The sequence below is a fragment of the Sprattus sprattus genome, assembly GCF_963457725.1.
Source record: "Sprattus sprattus genome assembly, chromosome: 13".
Lineage (NCBI taxonomy): Eukaryota > Metazoa > Chordata > Actinopteri > Clupeiformes > Clupeidae > Sprattus > Sprattus sprattus.
This window is the reverse complement of record NC_137911.1, coordinates 2,037,084-2,058,459: the sequence shown is the minus strand read 5'-3', so window position 1 is coordinate 2,058,459 and position 21,376 is coordinate 2,037,084. Positions and strand designations below refer to the sequence as shown.

The following is a 21,376-nucleotide window of genomic DNA, read 5'->3' as shown; positions in this document are numbered from 1 at the left end:
CCAAATTTGCACACAGGGTTCCAAGTTTTTTTTTCTTTTATGGGTCATTTGCCCATACATAGCCTATTTAGGACAAGAAACATTTTTGTTGTTGCCCAACCAAATAATCAAAATGCTCCTCCTCTGTGTGCATAAATGTGCAATTTATTTACAACTATATTAATTTCCAGTTAACCTATAAAATCATTGTGAACTGTTTATCGGCGATTTCGAAATTAAGGTTGCCGACCTGACCTCGTCTTACATCTGGGTGGGCATGTTCAAATCACTGAACAATGAGCTGCAGTGAATCGCACGTCAGCGAGCACAGCTTGCGAGCCAACACAAGTGGACTGACATGGGAAAGCTTCCATCCGAAGTTGAACTGATTCTAAAAATGTTTCTGATTCTAAAAAACTTGGAATTAACTGCCCATTAATATCACACATTGCAACGTGTAAGTATTAATGTGTTAACCTAGCCTGACGATGTCATACTCATAATTCTAGTCAGAATACGAGTCTGATACTGCTCCATTGGGCTGTGATTATGGGGCGTGTTTCAACGAACCAGGGGGAAAAAATACCTGTGTGAAGTTGGCCCCCCTCTCATTCAAAATATTAAAATAACACTGCTGTTCGTTTGTGCTAGGTTTGTGCTGGTTTGTGCCGTACAAATTATCGTTTGTGCTTGTAAGGATTTTGAGTAATTCAAAATGGCATTTTCTGGCATCTGACGTCACTCAGCCCCCCGTTCACGCCCAAATCTCGTAAAAATAGTCCCAATCGTTAGTGCTACGTTAGTGCTGGTTTGTGCCGTCAAAATAAATTGATTTGCTATTATGGTTTCAAAGATAATCCCGTTTGATTTTTCACAAATGACGTCACTCAGCCCCCCGTCCACCTTCAAATCGCGTCAAAATGGTCTCTATCGTTAGTGCTACATTTGTGCTGGTTTGTGCTGTTAAAATAAATGTTTGTGCCACTATAGTTTAAAAGATAATCCCGTTTGATTTTTCTCACGTGACGTCGCTCAGCCCCCCGTCCACATTCAAATCGAGTCAAAATGGTCTCTATTTTTAGTGCTACGTTAGTGCTGGTTTGTGCTGTTAAAATAAATGTTTTTGATACATTACTTTTTAAGTAATTAACTTTATTTTGTCTTCTTGTTATGTAAACAGACCACTTGTTATGCAACCAGCACCCCTAGAACGTTCAAATCGTGTCAAAATGGTCTCTATCGTTAGTGCTACATTTGTGCTGCTTTGTGCTGTCAAAGGAAATGTTTGTGCCACTATAGTTTAAAAGATAATCCCGTTTGATTTTTCTCACGTGACGTCACTCCCGGTCCGCATTCAAATCGCGTCAAAATGGTCTCTATGTTAAGTGTTACGTTAGTGGTGGTTTGTGCTGTTCAAATATTTTTTGATACTTTACTTTTTAAGTAGGCTACTTAATACAACTTTATTTTGCCCTCTTGTTATGCAACAACCAACCGACCGTCAACCTTCAAATCGCGGCAAAATGGTCTCTATCGTTTGTGCCAGGTTTGTGCTGGTTTGTGCTGTTAAAATAAATGTTTGTGATACTATTGTCAGGTCTGTGCTCTGTCCTTTTTCTGTTTTATAAGTTTGTCTCCCTTGGGTTGTCACGTGTTCTTCCTTCCTGTGTTTGTTTACCTTTGTTTGACCATTTTGCCGCGATTTGAAGGTGCACAGGATTTTTTATTCATGATGAATAAAACTAAAACATTATGTACATCAGCAAGTTAAATGTCTTAATTTAATGCTGCTGGCCTAATTTATGGGGCAAATAACCAGCAATGGGGCAAGTAGCCAGCAATGAATTAGTCGATTGTGACTGGCCATAGGTAACCGTTTTGTTGAGCAAGCCAAATGGAACTTTGAGTAGATGTAGCCAAGTATTTGCATACCAAATTTCAAAGTTTTGCTTAAGCGGTTCCTGAGAGAAATGTGTCAGTTACAGTGCCCCCTACAATGTGGTAGAAATGACATGGCTACCCTCCAGTTATAACAAGCCAGGGCTTGCCAGTGCGACTGATCTGGTCGCATATGCGACTGGAATTTTGGCCATGCGACTTGATTTGAAATCACAGTTGCACGCTTGCGCCTGTAGAAATAGGCAAAAATTGCGGGTTTCAGGGTGTTTTTTCCCCCCACTAATTTTCCAAGAAGAACTGATTTTTACTTGACAACAATATTAATTTGGACTATCAACGTTAATGCGTTAATCTATGATATCATTGTAGACGGGCTTAATGCGATAAAATATTTTAACGCAGGTAACGCAACATGTTTACTTTCGGTTTGCGTTGACACGACACGAAACGTGCCTGCAGTCATTTAGACAGGAGATAACGAAGCGGTAGTGGAAGATGGGGAGAGCTGAGCGGAAAGTTTCTATTTAAGAGGCAAAATGATGGAACAATCGACCAAACTAAAGTTGTATGGAGCATTTGAAAGCTAAATTTAGCTAGAACAGAAGCAGCTCGTCTTTAAGTGATCACCTTAATGCAAAGCACCCGACAGGAAGCAGTCCCAGGTTAGATGGTCGCCAACCCACACTCCACGACTTCCCTAGGAAAATAACTAGACCAGTCTGTGGCGATATTAGCGGAGAAATTGAGAAGTTTCTTAAGCGAAAGAACTACTACCAACACAATTAATGTTCAGCGTAAATACAACCCTGATTCAATTATATTTGGTTTTGTGAATGGAGGTTGAGCCCAAGCGCAGTGTGTTGAGTGCGTTTTAAAGCTGTCTATTGAGGCGCTAAAATCTGAATCGACATTTGGAGACGTGACATCCAGCACTCACGTACAGATGAAAGGCAGCCCGCTCCTTTTAAAACAAGTTAGACGAATCGACGGACGTCAGTAAAGCTGCATTAGTGCTTTTTTTTTTTGCGTTATTATTTGAGTGTTATTCTCCAAGAGGACATGCCTTTCTGTGGAGAGCTACCAATTCAAACTACTGCCCAGGAAGTGCTATTTATGTTGATAATAGATTGCCGCCACAGATTTAAATAATTTTCCAATTATTTGAATCATTATATTGAACATTATTTGAACCTATTTGTTTGCATGTCTGAAGCATCACCTATTTTAATTAGGCCTAGCTGAGTGGTCTTGTTTGCATGTTTTATCACTTGATTTGAGTGCATGCTACCTTTTGGGTATATTCTAGTGTTATTTCCTTGCTTGTTTGCTGTGCACAAATAGGCCTAGGCCTACGGCAACTAAGTTATGTGTTTGATTTTATGTTGTTTTTTGGTGCACAATACAATTTTGATGCAATATCTGGAGTTAGATTTTCTTTTATTAATTTCTAGGCTTCCACCTGTAGCAGGTGCTGATGTTCGCTTATAAATTAGAATTAATGGATTATAGATTAAATTAGCCTAATGGAATATAGATAAACTAAAATAAGCGGAGTGTCTGTTGGGCCCTGACCTGTTACAAATACGAAAAGTCAAAGGTTGGGAACCCCTGATCTAAATCACCTAAAATACCATGCAATTCTTTTCCACCTATCAATGTAGGCCTTAGCAAGGTCATGCCTTTCCTTTTATAATCTGTTCAAACATGTTATTCCAGGTTGTTAACATTAATCAATAGTAGTATTACTTGGTTTGGCCAACTTTTTATAGTGGTGCGCCTAGATATTTGCTGGTGCTCCCAATTTTTCTGGGTTAGGAGCACAGTGCTCCTGTGGTCAAAATTACTTACAGACAACTGGAGTGGTACTGCAGATTTATTAACGATATCGGGAGCATTGTTACAAGCAATCCATGTTCATGAAATGTCCCACAACAATGCCCATCAGTCTCTGGGCAAACTGAGCTCTTATACCTAAAACCCCTCCCTCGGACTAATACACTGTGGCCACCTTGTCCTCCACTATAGATAAGACTATTGACATAGGATCCCCTTACCCCAAGTCTTGACTAACTCTCTCAGCTCATCAAACCTTACCCAACAGGTCAAACAGAATACATGGCCACACTAAGTTACCAATTCAATTTATGTTATCCTATGGAATCCTATACTAACCTACTTAATTAAATGTGAAACATATATTTTTTATCCCACACTCCTAAGCCAAAAAGTTAGTGTCAAGCCCTGCAAGCTAGGGTCATGTGCCTTTTATAGGCCATCTTTACCTAAACGTTTTGTCATTTTTTTTTTTACGGTTGTCGCTATTGCCCAAAAAAGGCTTTGAGCCTACAACTGTTCAGGGAGCTCTAGCATGAAGGGACACGCCCACCTAGGGCCACAAACCATATACTCCATTTATCCATATATCAGCCATGTGGGGCTACCATCATGCCAGTTTTCACCTAGATTGTTCATAATAAGTGTCCTTGCTATATACAAATGTGTTTCTACATTTTTAAAATCCCTCTTCTGTTAGAATGTTTATTTTCAGTTATATGTGTATTTCGATTTTATGAGGTTTGTAAGGTACCTCTGCTGTAGTTAGCGTGGGGAGTCATCTCACCAGCACTGGCCAGCTCTGTTTTGCTGGTGGACTTTTGGATTATACTTCTCTATACTCCGTTTGTCTGTGAGGGCATTCTGTGTTTTCTTGCTTTTGTCTTATCTTCATCTTTATTATTGTATTTTACTGGGAAGGTGGCTGAAGAGTTCATCTTGGTTGCTGTGTTTTTGTATTCAGAGAAATCAAGGAGGGTGAGTGTAGCAGGGTAGAGTGTGTAGGGTAATGTGTCTTTGTTGAATTGCTGCAATTACTGTGCATTTTTATTTTAGTTGATGATCAAGGCTGTGCTAAGGGTCAACACAGAAAGACAAGAGTTTGTACTGAACGTGGGTGTTTCCTCTTCGAGCCAGTGGTGGTTGGACTGTTTAGTTTTACTCAAAGCGAGACTAATAAATACACAGACAAGTCCCAGTCCGTAATTTACTATGTTTATTATTTCTTTCAAAATGCGTTTAAAATCTGTCTGCTAGCCTTCCGTCATTGGGTTCTGTTCTAGCAAGTTAGCTAACTGGCATCTGAGTTCGCTAGAAAGAATATGTGTTTGAAATTAAATAAAATGAGTTTATCAATCCAAAACTAGGTCAAAATGAGGGCCAATATTTTCACATCATATTTTGAAGTCCTTTAAATTACCATAACTACCCTTAACTGATTTATTTTCAAACGTGACTTGTTATGCAGTGCAGTCTTTGTCACACTGTCCCATGTTCTAGGGGCTCTCAATCACTTCTGTTTACATATGATGTATGTTTACTGAAAATGAGCTGCCACTTAGGGTGTGATTACAGTGACTTTTTCAAGAAGGTTTACCGATTTTCTCTCAGTTCGTGAATGCTGTGCTGCTAGCGAAAGCTCACAGTTTGACCTACGTTCTATTCTATTCATTTCGTTTATCCAAAGGGACCTAAACATTCGCTGTGGCATGTATTTTTACAAGGCTATAAGCAAGCCTAATGCTGCTTATGCCTCTAGCGATGTTGTTGCCTACACATCAGAAGCTGCTCCAGCTACTTCTCCTGTACCCTCCACAAGCAGTGCCCTGGCAACCTCTTCAAAGCACTGCTCCTGCGTCTTCGGCAGCATGCAAGAGTTCCTTTTCCACAATGTCATGAGTCCTAAACCTCTATCTTTGCACCAAAGTGGAATTTGGTGGTCTTGGCCCATGATAAATCAATAACAAATACCTTAGACATGGATTCATTTTTTTGCCAAGGGAAAACAGGAGACTGGTGTAGATACATGGATAGAAATAGAGAATGTATGTAGGACTGACACTGTGCATAGCTTCAGGCTACTAGTTTGCTCCTCTGACCTCTGGGCTCCCTACCACCCAAGGTGCCCTCCTATTATTTCTACCAGCCTATCCTAATATAGCAGGTTATATCCAGGACACATGTCCAGCAGACATCTATGCACATTATGAAAATATTTAAACTGTTAAATTAAACTATTAAATAAGTGAAAATTATTAAATTAAGTGAAATTATTAAATATGTCGTGTTGGAAATTGAAAACCGCTCAGCACAGTATAAACCACTAAAATGTAACTTCCATTGCCCTCACATTATTTATCATATAGGCCCATGGGCTTTATAAACAGCATGGAAGCAAGATACATAATATATTAAGGAGCTTCTGTAGAATGTAGTGGAAATGTAAGTGAAGAGGTAAGTTTTATATGGCTTTTATACGTTTTCAATCAATTCCAATATTTTTAATCAGCCTTCCGACCTGACCACAGTACTGTAACACCTTTATAAAATATGTGATCAAAAAATGTGTGATATACGCCTGAATACTCACAGGATTTACATCATCTCAGTGCTGCATTTGACAATGTAGATCAGAGTACTGCTGGACAGGTTGAAACATTGTGTAGGACTTAATTGGTTCAGGTCTTATTTAAAATAACTATTACCATGGTTATGTGGATGATGCACAGGTGTAACTGGCTTTTACCAGATGACCACAGCCCAATAGACTCACTGTTCCAATCTTTAGAGCAAATAAATAGTTGGATAAGCAAACCTGTTCTTCAAGTAATTAAGGACAACCTACATTATTGTGTTTAGCAACAACAAGAGGAGAATTAGCATTAGCAACATCTTGACTGTAGCTCTAAAAACCAAAGACCAAGTCTGTAAACTTGGAGTTGTAATAGATTCAGATCTCACTTTTACCACCCGTATCAAACTCAATCAATCACCCAAACAGCTCCCTATCATCTTAAATAACCAGAATCAAGGGTTTGGTGTCCCAAAAAGACCAAGCTTTCCTCATTCCGGCTCATTCCTGCTTTTATTTCCAGTAAGGTGGACTACTCTAATGGTCTTTTAGCTGTTCTCCCCAAAAAGACATTAAACAGCCAGTAGCTCTTTCAAAATGCTCTTTCAAAATTAGTTTTATCCTGGACCAAGAGAACAAAGCACATTACTCCAGTTTCTCAAAGCTTTACATCTACTTCCAAGCAGAGGTGTAAAAAGTACTGAAATGTTGTACTCAAGTAAAAGTACAATTACTTTGATGAAATTGTACTTAAGTACAAGTAAAATTACCTATCCAAAAATCTACTCAAGTAAAAGTAAAAAGTACTTAATTTAAAATGTACTTTAAGTAAAAGTTACTTAGTTACTTTCAACAACTTGATCGGGGCCGTTTCTATTAGGGGTGGGGTGGGGGGGGGGGGGGGGGGGGGATCGATTATTCGATTTTTCTCAATTCTCTCCAAAACGATTCTCTCTCGATTCAGAAAAGTTCATAATCGATTTTGTAACTTAAAATGGATGTGTACATTTTTTTTTTTTTTATGTTGAAATGCAAGCTGCATCGATTATTTGATTGTTCATAGAAAGTCAAAATTGTGACTAAGAAAAAGCTTTTTCTCTAATAAAAGATAGAGAAGGTAATTCATCTGTTGATTTTCTTTAATTATCAAACACAAAGTAGGAAGTGTAGCAAACTCGAATGTTTTAAAAGTCGAAATGGATAGATAATCGTTTTATCGGTTTAGAATTGATAATCGATAATCGTTTTTTTTTACACATCCATTTTATGTTGAAATGCAATTAGCGATTTATTATCGATTATCAATTTGAAACCCATAAAACGATTATCGATGCATTTCGACTATTAAATCATTTGAGTTTGCAACTCAGAGTCTAAAATCACTTCCTACTTTGTGTTTGGTAATTAAAGAAAATCAACAGATGAATTACCTTCTCTGCTTTATTAGAGTTTTTTTCTTGTCAAAATTTTGACTTTCTATGAGCAATGCAATAATCGATGCAGCTTGCATTTCAACATAAAATGGATGTGTTAAAAAAAAATAAAAAAATCGCTTTAAAATCGAATCGTTGACCTCTGAATCGAATCGTGAGGTGCCAAGAGATTCCCACCCCTAGTTTCTATATAGTGCAAAAAAGGGCAAGGGGTCATAAATCCAATACAAAAACAAGTTATTTTTAATTAAAGAGAATCTTTAGAAATATAAGTAATAATAATAATAATAATAATAATGCATTTTATTTGTATAGCACACTTTCACAATACAAAGATGTCTCAAGGTGCTTAACATGGTCACAATAGCAATTTAAAACAGTGCATTCAAAACAATACAGAAAAGAAATAAAAGAAAAAACTGAAACCAGGACTTTAGGAGAAGGCAGATATAAAAAGATGGGTTTTGAGGTGGGATTTAAAAGTAGTGATGGAGTCCAAAGGCCGGCCTGCAGGGTGATTCATGTGAGTTCATTGGCCGACCGGCCCACCGGGAAAAGTCCCGGTTCTCCTGATGGCCACTCCGCCCCTGCCTGAGCATGAACATGAAAGACGTGCACGTTGCAAAGCATCCACTTATCGTTATCAATATCTGACTAAACATCGTGATCAATTCCAGATAACGACATACACATTGACATTGACTTGTCCAACTGTCTGACAACGATGGTGTGCGCATTCACACCGTTTCTGTTTCAGTGCATGGGAGGCAGCCAAATGATAAGCCTAATATCAGTTTATGTGGTGTATTTCATTGCTGATGACTGATCTGCAGTTTTTAACACAATATGAGAGACTGAGCATAACATTGCTGTGACCTGAAACGAATGGAAGACTGGAATTGAATTATTATTTGTCTATTGGATGACGGCTGTTGAAAACGCATATTTTGCTTAATGGAGCAAAGCTAACTAAGCAACAAAAACGCTTTCTGAACTACTAATGGAAAAGGGACAAATACTGTACCCAAGATACTTACCAACAGTTGCTTGAGCAGATTTGAAGAGGAATTTGTATAAGCAGAAAGATATTTCTGGCGGGGCAGGCACAGTTTACACAGCATTAAATAGCTGTTGCCTCTCTTACGTTGGAAGGCAAACTGCTTGCTGAGATGTGGCCACGGCTTTTCTTCATCTTCTTTCATTTTAACTGGCGGAAAGTTCAACACGTTGCTTCTGCTTGTTAGTCGCCCGCAATATAATTTTCTATCTCGGCACCAGCGGCCTGCATCGACTCCATTATCCACTCTATGCAGCATCCACCACTGCAGTTAGAATTGTCGTGCGCGATTCCCTCCTTTCGGTTTCCCGGATTGAACTATGTTTTTTTTAAACTCAGTAACGGATGTAATTTCCAATGTAGCAAAGTACAATACTTGAGTCAAAATCTACTTAAGTTAAAGTAAAAGTACCAATTTAAAAAACTACTTAAAAATTACAAAGTACACAAAAAAACTACTTAATTACAGTAACGTAAGTAAATGTAATTCGTTACTTTACACCTCTACTTCCAAGTACTTACAGAATATATTTTTAAGTGCTGCTACTAGTCTTTAAATTAATGAATGGTTTGGGCCCAGAATACTCTGACTTCTTAAAAAAAAATCCAACCAAGTAGGGCTCTTAGATCTATAGGCTTAGGTCCATTAGTAGAGCCCAGAGTCCAAACCCAACATGGTGAGGCAGCATTTAGTATGCAACTGGAACAAACTGCCAGACGATCCTTTTTAAATCATTTCTCTTTTTATGTGCTCATGATTGAGCGCTTAATCTTGCACTCTTATTCTTCCTCCACTTTACTCTTAATGCAAATATATAACTTTTAATTAGGTACAGTGTTCTTTCTTTTAATTATTTATATATTTGTTCTTTTATGTACTATTTTATATGCTCTCTCTCCAGTGACGTGCGGTGAGGTTCACAGCTGGTGAGGCACAGAAACCGGAAGTGATTACGTCATTCCGATCTCTAGTTGTTTAAAAAAAATAGAAATGTATACATCATACATGTATATATGCTTATGGTTTAAAAATTGTCATCTCACCAGAACTGAAAAAACGTTATGTTTTATTGTCTAATACTATTACTTTTAAACGATTATTATTACAAGAAGTTATGCGGCTCAATAGTTAACTGACTTTTACGACAGCTAAACGTACAATCGGTGTGGTAATTGAACTTTTACACCGTGTCAAATAAGATTAATCGTTACAAGGAAGCGTATGTAGCCCTCCCACCAATGATATGGCTCATTTCAATTTGTCTAGGGAAAATATAACCTTTTACACAACTCGGCAGTGATGGGCAGTAGCGTCACTACATTTGTCAGTAGCTTGGCAGTTACGTCGCTATTTACAAAACCAAGTAACTTTTCAGTAGCTAAGCTTTTTTATTGATCAAGTACCGCAGTAGCGTCCTCGAAAGCTAATTTATCCTGGACCTTTCTGATGTTCATTCATAACAGGCTTCCCTGCAGCAATTAAACACAAAAAATAAGCAGTACATCACTTTAGCGAGACGAGTGAAAATAGATAGATAGATATTGTCATTTCAAGTACACCAGACGCTGCTCATACATTTAAAATGAATTCTCCCCTAATTTTAAATGGGTAGTTTGCATGCAGATTCTAGACAACCGGATAACTAGAATGCTGTTGATATTTAGATACAGCTGAAGATGATGAAAGTTAAAAAGTGAAAAGTCCGTGCGACGATTGAAACTAAATATGTTTTCAGATGCCTTCTTTGTAATCCAAAGGAAAAGTTCCTGTCAACGTCAATGACATCCAACACAAACATACGAACACACGAATTTCATCCATTCAACCGTTTTTATCTGACTGACAGTTGTGTTGATCCCTAAAATTGCATTGACTTGGCATGCAGTTTGTTTAACTGAAAGTAGCTTCTAATGTATCAAACTACTTTTGACAGGTTTATGTAACTTGGCTTGCTACTTTTTTTTGAGTGTCTGTGTAGTGAAGCTGAATTTATTGTAGAGTAGCTGATAGCTTAGCTCAATACAAATATCAAGTAGCTTGCCCAACAATGCAACTCGGACACTTGAATTCGAAGTTTAGAAAAAAACACTTACATATTTATTTACACAACGTATTAACAAGCAAACAGGTAAACACCACAGACATAGCACACAATACCAAAATGTTCTACTGACCGGTATAATTTAAAGTTGGTGCACTCGCAAGCTCCTAATCCATTCACGGCTCCCTGCACCTAGCAGCCTTTAGCGAGGTTTGTGTTCCGCATGAATATGTCCCGTTGGAAAACATGAAACACTCCAATGCAATGTCAATACCTTCGGTCCCGTCGTTTGAATCAAACATTTTAGCTCCGCCATTGGACTCCCATTATTAATCATTTCACGTTTGGACTGCAAGTCCAATTTTGAGAGCTGCTTCAGCTTAGCAATACAACCTTCCATTTTCACCGTCAAGGTCAAGTAGAAGTAGTCCAACGTCAGACTATATACCCGAGAATTGCGCTCATGCTCGCCCCCTTCACTGAATCCGTGCTACTGCCTGCCTCAGTAGCAATATTTTTCAATGCAGTTTGAGCTCAACTCAAAGGTTCTGCGCTTGCGCACGCATGCGTAAAACCCAGTTTGGAGTGATTGCGCAATCCCTACTGAGGCACTCAGTGTGGACACATGTGTCCAATTTCCGATTTCAGTCCGATTTAAATTGGATATTGGACACATGTGTCTCCCCAGAACTAGATTCATTGTGTCCGACTTGAGTCCGACTGGACTCCGATGTAAACCCCTGGACACACGATTCGATTCCGCTGGTAATTGGACTGGGCGCGCATGTGTCTCTCGTATCTGATTCAAATTGGACAACAACAACTTTTGCACGTGTTTGAGATCGTGCCCACTGGCTCAGCTGTCCATAGACAGCAATGCATTTGCCTCAGTACACGGCACGTCTATGTCTGATCACTGTCACTGGGAACCGGAAATGCTCAAATTCAGCGATTTTGATAATAAAAATGCTCGAAATGATCGGAATCATGCAGAAATGACACTCGTTACACGGATAACTAGAGAAATATGAATATTTATTTTATAATACATAAATATATATGATTATTATAATTTAAAAAAATATATATTTTCCTGTCTCTCTCTCTCTTATCGAGTGTTTTGTGTAACAATAGTCTGTAATGATCCAGAGGCCCCATATAAAGGTAGAAGGGTAGAGCCTTGTGGAACATTTTAGAGAACGTTAACTTTGTGGAGTCGAAATGCTTAGCAACACTGACAGATTATTTCTGTTCTGTAAAATGAGTGCTAATCTAGTGTAAAACCGGTCAAAAGACTATCCCATTTTTTCCCAGTGTTTTTGTAAACTTCTGTAACATGCAATAATAAATACTGACACATTATTTCATTAGCATTGGATCTTATTTTATTTACTACTTTCAGTAAAGCAGATTCTGTGTCATGGGCTGTTCTGAATGTTGGTGTAAAATGTATGTATTAGTTGTATTCATAATATTGCTTTGTGGTAATTTAACTGTTTATGTCCTGAATTTACCAGGAAGCCTGGGAGAAAAGATGACCAGCTTGTCTCCTGAGGTGGCCCTTAGCCGAATTTCACCTGACTTGCGACCACTATTGAGCAGTGTTATCCGCAATGGCAGTGTGGGCCTAGATTCTACCAACAGTCTACGTATAACTGACCTCAAAACTGGGTGAGCCACCTTATGGACAAAAATAGTCACTAACACATTTTTTTAAATAAAATAAGCACTTAACTATTTAGAGATACTAATTTCTTGGTTTTGAGGATTTGAATCTTGAGGATTGACTCTTACTGTTTCTCGCTTGTTAGATGTACCTCCTTGATGTCAGGTCCGTGCTGTGATCGCTTTAAGCTGCACATTCCCTATGCTGGAGAGACACTCAAATGTAAGTGCTTCAGCTAACTGAGGTAAAATCCTCCTTTGGATTTAACTGTAAACTTACTTTGTCAAATTGTCAGTCCTACAAATGTGGCAAGATGCTTAGATTCTAAGGATATTATGGATCAGGGAACTTGCTAATCTGAGTACAAACCCGGGGCAAATCGGTGATAACGTGACGTCTGTAGAAATAAGAACAACCAAGTAATTACTAGATGTGTTTGTTTATCAACCTGAATATTGTGTATCAGTGACACTTCACTGCAGTCTTCTCACTTTGATCTGGTTCCCAATTTTGATGAAGCATTATTAACTACACAGACCATGACTTCTCTATAATCTCTTCAAGCATTTAGGTCCCTGAAGCCATTGGCTTAAATGTATCTGATTAATAACATTGCTACAAATAAGCCTCTTTTGTTTGAAGTCACTTGTGGGGTCTTAACTGTTTCCTTGAAGTGCTTGCAAAAACAAAACAGTACCAGTATCCTAGCCTGTGATTCTCTCAACGAAGTGAGAAGCTAAACAAAACTGAGATTTCCAGGAAAGTCTTTGACTTAAAAAGCAGTCACCTGATAAACATTCTTTGAGATCATATTGCACTCAGTCAAAACAGTTTAGTCTGAATAATAGATTAGTTAGGTAGGGCAGTGTTTGTTCAACCATCAGTTGGTGATATAAGTCCATAGAATGTTGGCCGTAAACTTGCATACAGGATATATTTAGAGCCCAAGCACTGGAGGTGCTGAAGCCATATTGTTTTTCATTGTTTACAGGGGCCCCAAACTCAGACCCGCAGGCCAATCCCCCCCCCCCCCCCCCCCCCCCAAGCGATTTCATCCGGCCCGCAGACTCCTCAGAATTTTGCAAAGAGTTCCATTGATTAAAACATTTTTGAACATGATTTAAATGGGCCACCCCAACGCTTACCGCTGCCATTTGCAACGGGTTTTGTGCTTCTTATTCACGTCTTTCATATCATTCCGCAAGTAGTCCAGTCATTTAACGTAATGGAAGCTGAATTGAAGTCAGCAAGGAATGCGTCGCTATTAAAAGGATATAAATGTATCCTAATTACCAGAGACTCAGTCAAGTGAATGGAATGTCAAATAATTCAGGCTTTAATCTTTACGGTGATGCGCATCAGAAGAGAGAGACAAGACCAGGTTTCACTAAAGTTCCACCTCGGCTGATTTCACTGCCTGACTGTTAAGAGATCCTCTGTATTTAACTTAGGAGAGTATGGGAGGGGGGTGGTTACCAGAATGCTAGGATAATATATATTCATGGGGAGACCCTGGCCGGGTTGTCATCACTCCCACAGTGATCAAGGCATACAGGAAATGTGACCATCTGGGTACTTACAGAATACCAGGAAGCTTTACAATTAACATTATATAATTATTGACTGTGGAATACATTGAATTATCTAACTCCTAATTTCAGATACTATCAGACCCCCTTTTTAAGACTTATTGTCTTAAACATAAAAACTTCAGGAGTACACAGTTGCTTAAATGTGCCAGTCTCTCTCTTTCTCTCTCTTGAAAAGGTGACATGTTCTCACGAGGTAAGGCAAAACCTTTCATCAGGGTGCCCCACACCTTTCGGTCAATTTTGGGATGGACCCCTGACGTTAAAGGGGAAATTCCTTACCGACGCTATTTCAAAATAGCCGCCCTGTTTCAGCTTCAGCAGATTTTCCATTGATGAAATGTCAGGTTTATGTTAATCATTTGCATGTACTTGTTTAGAGGGAATTGTTTGAGTAGCCAAAAAACTGGGCTGTCAGTACCTTCTTCCTGATGTTCTCGGATATCTCGTTTCCTCTCGGCATTGTTGATCTGTGTGGGTACACCTTGGCACTACAGTAGTTTGGTTGGTTTCCTCTCTCTTTTATTCTGTGTTGCCCAAACCTTTCCCTAAGGATGTCTCAGTTGATCGGTTTGCTTAATTGACTAATTAAGCACCCAAATATGTTTCACTGAATCTGTTACCTGCTTGACTTTACCAATGCAGCTGGGGGTTCACTTACTTTTGAAAATACACTAATTCCATGTTTCATGTAGTTTTTAGTTTGCGTGCGTGCGTGCGTGTCAGGGTCGACTTCCTGGACCTTTGAAAATCTTGTGTTTTGGGGGTTATTCTGCCCGTCACAAGATTTGCTTAAAACTAGAGAATTCCTCTTCATTGAAGTGTTAATATCCAGACTCGTTGGGAGGGATTGACAAATATTCCATAAATTGCCAAGGTCTCGTAGAGTTGAAAGATGTCGTTGGAGTTGATGGTGATTGAATTTGCGCTGCTTTGTGCTTCAAACGGTTGTGCTGCCCCTCCCCCACTGTGGCGAGTTCTTTCAGGTTTGTCCAGGTGTGAGGTCCAGTGGAAGAGATTCCAGGAGAACGTCAGATGTTTTGAAACTGAAAGGGATCTTAACAAAACAATTAATCTTATGCAAAAGGTTTAACTTGGGATAGATGAGCCGAATGGTGTCGCCCATTTCCTAAGGACAGGAAGCCAAATGTTCCGGTTAGCATAATCAACATACAAGGTCCTGTGAAAGGAATTGAAAGCAATTCAAATAGTTTACCCTGAAAAGAAGTCAGTGAGAAGTCATGTAAATTCATTCATACAGCCGGCCGGCACACAGACACACACACACACATTAATTTGCTTATTCCAGAGACATATGTTCATGCCTAGAGAAAAGGAAAGAAGTGTCACAGAGTTACAGTTACAAGTTAGTTACAAAGATGGTCTCATAAGATTCCGTTTTTCATCCAGACTGCAGTGGCCCGTGAATGCAAAACCATTTAAGGCATCTAATTAATTTAGCGTCCTTGGCTTTTTTTTTTATAAAGTCAGACATTCAGCAGCTTAAACCTGTCTAGAGAAAATTAATTCTGCAGTTATAATCTTATTTATGATATGTATTTAGTAGTAGGATAAGCCTTATGTAAATCTTGTACCTGATTACATTTTAAAGAGAATGCAATATGATCAAAACAAATGTGTGAATATGATCAAGCCAGTGAGTCAAACATGTTCTATTGGTCAGTGAGGTTAGACTTTGCCAACTTTCTGAGAAGACTTAAAATTTCAGAGGTCGTGTCAGAGTACATGCCCCTCTGCTGAGAGGGCACAAGTTTGTCTGTGTAGTTATGTCTCTTTTTACAATTCCTTGCCCAATGGCCTGACTTCCCACATGTGTGACAATTTGAATAAGTGGTTGTCTTTTTCCTTGATAACTATTTGGGGAGGGTACATCCTGCACTGCAGCTATCCTGGTTTTATTATCATTAAGTTGTACTACTCTAGCCTCAGGTTTATTTTTTACAATTCTTGGCCCAATGGCCTGACTTCCTAGCCTGACGATGTCATACTCATAAATCTAGTCAGAATATGAGTCTGATACTGAACCATTGGGCTGTGATTATGGGGCGTGTTTCAACGAACCAGGAAAGAAAATGCCTCTTTGCTGAATTGGATACCTAGAACCAATCAGAGCAATGTAGTATTACCATCTGATAGATTAAACTTTTACCTGATCGCGTAGGAAGGACGGCAAAAACATCTTTTCAATCGACAAATGCCTTGATCGCGTTTCTCTGTTCCTCTTTCAAAATGAATGCGCTGTCAATATCTGTTGAGATATGCCTGCTCACGTTACTTAATTAGCACTCAAGGCTGTTTCAATGTTTTTTTTTGTCTACGCGCTATCAATAATGGTCTAGAGTGCTTCAGTTAAGACCTACAATCCTCGGCAACATTCGTGTTGCACATACACAACTAACCGAGTCAATGTAGACATTAAAAAGTCGTGTAGATAGCTTAATTCACATAAAATATTCCCCACTAAGCACCCGAGACGCGGCCATCTTGGTCGGAGTTCAAATCTACCGGTTAATTCAACTCAAGCGTTGGTTGATCATCTGTCCATCATCGTATAAAGCCCGCCCTTACAATTTGATTGGTGGTCAGATTGCTTTTTCGACTTTTTCGAAAACTGAATCTCTCCCAACTAGCTCAAGTCCAGACTGAATCTCCCAGACCAAACATTTTGTGGGCAGAGTTCAGGCTGGTATCCAGGCTACTGACTTCCCACATTTGTGACAAATTAAAGGAGTGGGTGTATTCTGTACGGCTGCTATGTGTTGTGTTGGTTCTTGACTTTTAGTCAGTGTATCTTGATTTTTTTCTCTCTGTCCTGTAACATTACGGACAGAGCCTTTAGAAGGTGTTAGCTGTGGAAGTGTGTCAGAGAGTGTGATAATCTCTGCCTGATGGGCCATTAGGACTTCAGCCGCCGTGGTCCATACAGGACCTGATGTGTGAGTTGAATGCCATGTGTAAAGAGTGTCTGTGTAGATATGGACAGGAACGACAGATGGTGAGGGAACGGCTGTAGGTACATCTATATTCATAACAGCAGACATTTTTAGAGACATTTCTTCAACCTGTGAGATGGCTTAAACCACACTGACCACTAGTTCTGTTTTAAGCTTGGCATACTCTGCATTACCTCTAGGATCTTTTACATCAGTAAGTGGGACTTTTCCCAGTAAATTCTTAGCAATTTCCTGAAGCGTGTCAGTATTCTTTTTCATACTTTCACGCAATCTAGAAAGGGCCGCTGGCTGTCCGTCCGACTCAACCAAAAAACCTTGTGACCTTTGTGTCCATCTACTCATGAGGAAGCGAGAATATCGTGTCTCTTCTTTTCAGACTTAAGGTCTAAAACCCATTCACTAGCTTTTCTGATTCCCCTTATTGGTTTTATTACATTTAAATTATTACGTTATTGGCCGTTATTACGTTATTGGCCGTTGTTGCGTTATCGGTTGCTACACACGTGTCTTATTCAGCTAGGTAGCATTCACACTAGGGGTGTAAATCTCTCATGACAAAAACGATTCGATTCGTATCTTGATACATTGGCAGGATACGACACGAGAAAATATGCATGTTGATAAAAAACGATTCAGTACGATGCGATTCGATTCGATTCGATGCTGTTCAATTATTGAAAACACTAAGTCAGACATATCAACTTGCAAAAAATCATTTCAAGGAGGTATTCCCCCCCTAGGCCTACGTATTTCTGTTGTGGTCCCTAAAAGTTATAAAAGCATAATATCATTCTATAGGCTATAGTCCTATGCAATTCTTTGTTAATTATGTTTAAATATGTAGATTACTTTTACTATTTATTATATGCTGCTAATACTATCACAGGGGTACACCACCTAGACAGGGGTAAACTTTGTATACAGTCTGTTGTAAAATGTCTTATATTTTCTTTTGGGCGGGCACTGTCCCTGTGCCATGGTACCCCTTTTCCTAGATACACTGAACTGATTAATTTGGTTCGGCAGAAGAGATAAAAGCCCGTCCACACTTAAAATTGATTGGTTGACTTACCGAAACAGGCTAATCAGGATGCCCTCTCCCTCTCTGTCGTGCGCGCGCTACACAAATGCTAACGTCTGTCTCGTGTGCGCGTCTTGTTTGCTCGCTCTTGATTCCGAGATATTTTAAGTAATTTGCCGGCAATATGTGGGAGACTCCCGGAACTTCTGGGAAACTTGGGATGTCTGCACTGGCAGTTGCATTGTTCATACAGTGCTTATAGTTATGTTAGGATATCATGATGGCTCGGTCTCGGAATCATGACTATAAATGTTAAACATAATTGTTAATGATACAAATATTCTCCTATTTATTATTTTATAATTATTTAAATCCGAGGATGTCTGTAGAAACACGCAATCAAGAACAATGTATCTTCCTTGGCTGAAATAGCTAGCATAGCACCGGCCATTGAAAATGAATAGCGAAGCTAGCATAGCATTGTTGAGAATCTGTCATTCTCTCCAGGTCCTTGCGTTAATTCTGAGAATACAGCCTGATTGGTTTATGGTATGCGGGCTTTGGCCAATGACAGGCTGTCATTATTCTGACTGAGATAAAATGCAACGCGAGGCCAGCGAGTGTTTTGTGTTTTAAAAAAAAACGTAGGGACAAACGCTTGTGAACCGATTCATAACTTGTAAATCGGGCAAAGACCGGTTCATTACATTTTAAAACCGATACGGGACTTCATGCATCGATGTAGTCGTATCTAACACGGTAAAAACGGATATCGATACGTATCGGTTATTTTTTACACCCCTAATTCACACGATTGCATTGCATTCACACCTGTCATATTCAGCTAACTAGCTCTATTGACCTACAAACGGTTTGACATCAATTGTTATAGCCTAATTTACAACTCTGATGTTTTCTGGATATCATGAAGAAATAAATTGTAAGGTCACTTACCCTTTGTGAGGAAAGGAAATAGTCGTTGACAATCATCAACTGTTGGGCGAGGTGACGACAAATCCATGTGAGACTGGCTGGTAACTAACTGCCACAACGTTATCATCGCTACAAACATGCACGCACCAGTCGGCCTACGTTGTTACTACGACGTCACACAGTTGAGAAAGAACCACTTGTTGATTAGTCTGATATTTGTCAAATATTTTTAAGGAATACACTACTGTACTGATAAAAAAACGTCTGATAGCAGATCAGGCAAACTCTGCATAATCATTTCCTTGAAGCCTTAACAATGAATGTAGAATGTTCGTAAAACAAAAAACCTACGTTCTGAAAGGTTAAGTGGTATCGGCAGTGTATCGGCACTAGTTCAGTTCATAGTTCCAATGTTTTTAAATTAACTAGTTCAGTTCATAATTCAAACATTTTCACTTAGTTCACAGCTCCAAAATTAACTAATTCGGTTCTTTTTTGTTTCAATATGTTGCCAGCTATAATTTTTCTAAAATCTCTATCTGTCTGCAATACCGCTCTCTGCCTCTATGCAACTTCGCCGCTCTCACACTTGCCAGGCATAGACAGTGCATCCCTACTTAGCAGTAGAAAGACAAGGCGTGATCTTAGGCGAGATCATCCACTTGGCATCACTCTTATGTAGAAGATATTCAACTCATCCTGACTTCCCTTGATGACTTCACAATATCAGCTCGGATTTCTGCATGCCTTAGTTTGATTTCAGTTTGGATGAGGAAACGTCACCTTCAGCCTTATCTTTTGAAACCCGAGCTCTTTTTATTTCTAGCCAATTCTGCTATCACCCAAAATATAAACATCCAGCTTGGTTGAACTTCATTGACCCCAACTAAAACTGCCGGGATCTTTAAGTGTTTTGATTCTTGACCGACTTAATTCCTCGAGCATAATTCCTCGAGCATGTAGCCTCTGTCTCGAGGTCTTGTGGGTTTACACTATAATAATATTTGGAGGATTAGACCCTGTCTTTGGATCAGACACAATGTGCTACCCAACTACTTGTGCAGACCCTGGTCATTTCCAAACTAGACCACTGCAGTGTATTGACGGCGGGCCTGCATATACAGCCGCGGAAAAAATTAAGAGACCACTTCAAAATTATCAGTTTCTCTGGTTTTACTATTTATTGGTATGTGTTAAAGTAAAATGTACATTTTAGTTTTATTCTATAACCTACTGGCAACATTCCTACCAAATTTCAAATAAAAATATTGTCATTTAGATCATTTATTTGCAGAAAAATGACAATTGGTCAAAATAGCAAAATTGATGCAGTGTCTTCAGATCTCGAATAATGCAAAGAAAACAAGCTCATATTCATTTTTAAACTACACAATACTAATGCTTACACTTAGGAAGAGTTCAGAAATCAATATTTGGTGGAATAACCTTGATTTAAAATCACAACTTTCATGTGTCTTGGCATGCTCTCCACCTGTCTTTCACATTGCCGTTGGGTGACTTTATGCTACTCCTGGCGCAAGAATTCAAGCAGCTCGGCTTCTTTTCATGGCTTGTGACCATCCATCTTCCTCTTGATCACATTTCAGAGGTTTTTTATGGGATTCAGGTCTCGAAATTGGGCTGGCCATGACAGGGTCCTGATCTGGTGGTACTCCATCCACACCTTTACTGGCCTGGCTGTGTGGCATGGAGCATTGCCCTGCTGGAAAAAACACTTCTCAGAGTTGGGGAACATTGTCAGAGCAAAAGGAAGCAAGTTTTTCTTCCGGGACAACGTTGTACTTTGCCTGGCTGAGGTTTGTAAAAGACCATAAGGATTGAAAAAGCGGACTGCAGGTTCTTCTAAGTTCGTCTTCTCTGATGAGTCCGATTTCACAGTAGGTGCAAGACTCTCTGGCTTGTAGGCCTCTCCAGGTCTCCGTCTAACCATCAGACGACCATGTGTTGGGCAAAGCTGAAAATTGGACTCATCAGAGAAGACGAACTAGAAGACCCTCCAGTCCGCTTTTTTCAATCCTTATGGTCTTTTACAAACCTCAGCCAGGCAAAGTACAACGTTGTCCCGGAAGAAAAACTTGCTTCCTTTAGCTCTGACAATGTTCCCCAACTCTGAGAAATGTTTTTTCCAGCAGGGCAATGCTCCATGCCACACAGCCAGGCCAGTAAAGGTGTGGATGGAGTATCACCAGATCAGGACCCTGTCATGGCCAGCCCAATTTCGAGACCTGAATCCCATCAAAAACCTCTGAAATGTGATCAAGAGGAAGATGGATGGTCACAAGCCATGAAAAGAAGCCGAGCTGCTTGAATTCTTGTTCCAGGAGTAGCATAAAGTCACCCAACGGCAATGTGAAAG

The 21,376-nt window shown here is 39.4% G+C and overlaps 1 protein-coding gene across 2 annotated transcripts in view; it reads left to right on the top strand.

Annotated features, from left to right (window-relative positions):
• Positions 1-21,376, top strand: part of babam2 (BRISC and BRCA1 A complex member 2) — a 137,478-nt gene that overhangs the window by 10,848 nt on the left and 105,254 nt on the right. For both annotated transcript variants that reach the window (XM_080850712.1, XM_080850711.1), the window contains exons 2-3: positions 12,333-12,486; positions 12,627-12,703. In XM_080850712.1, the coding sequence (XP_080706838.1) occupies positions 12,350-12,486; positions 12,627-12,703 (214 nt within the window). In that variant the 5' untranslated portion in view covers positions 12,333-12,349. The remainder of the gene's footprint in view (positions 1-12,332; positions 12,487-12,626; positions 12,704-21,376) is intronic.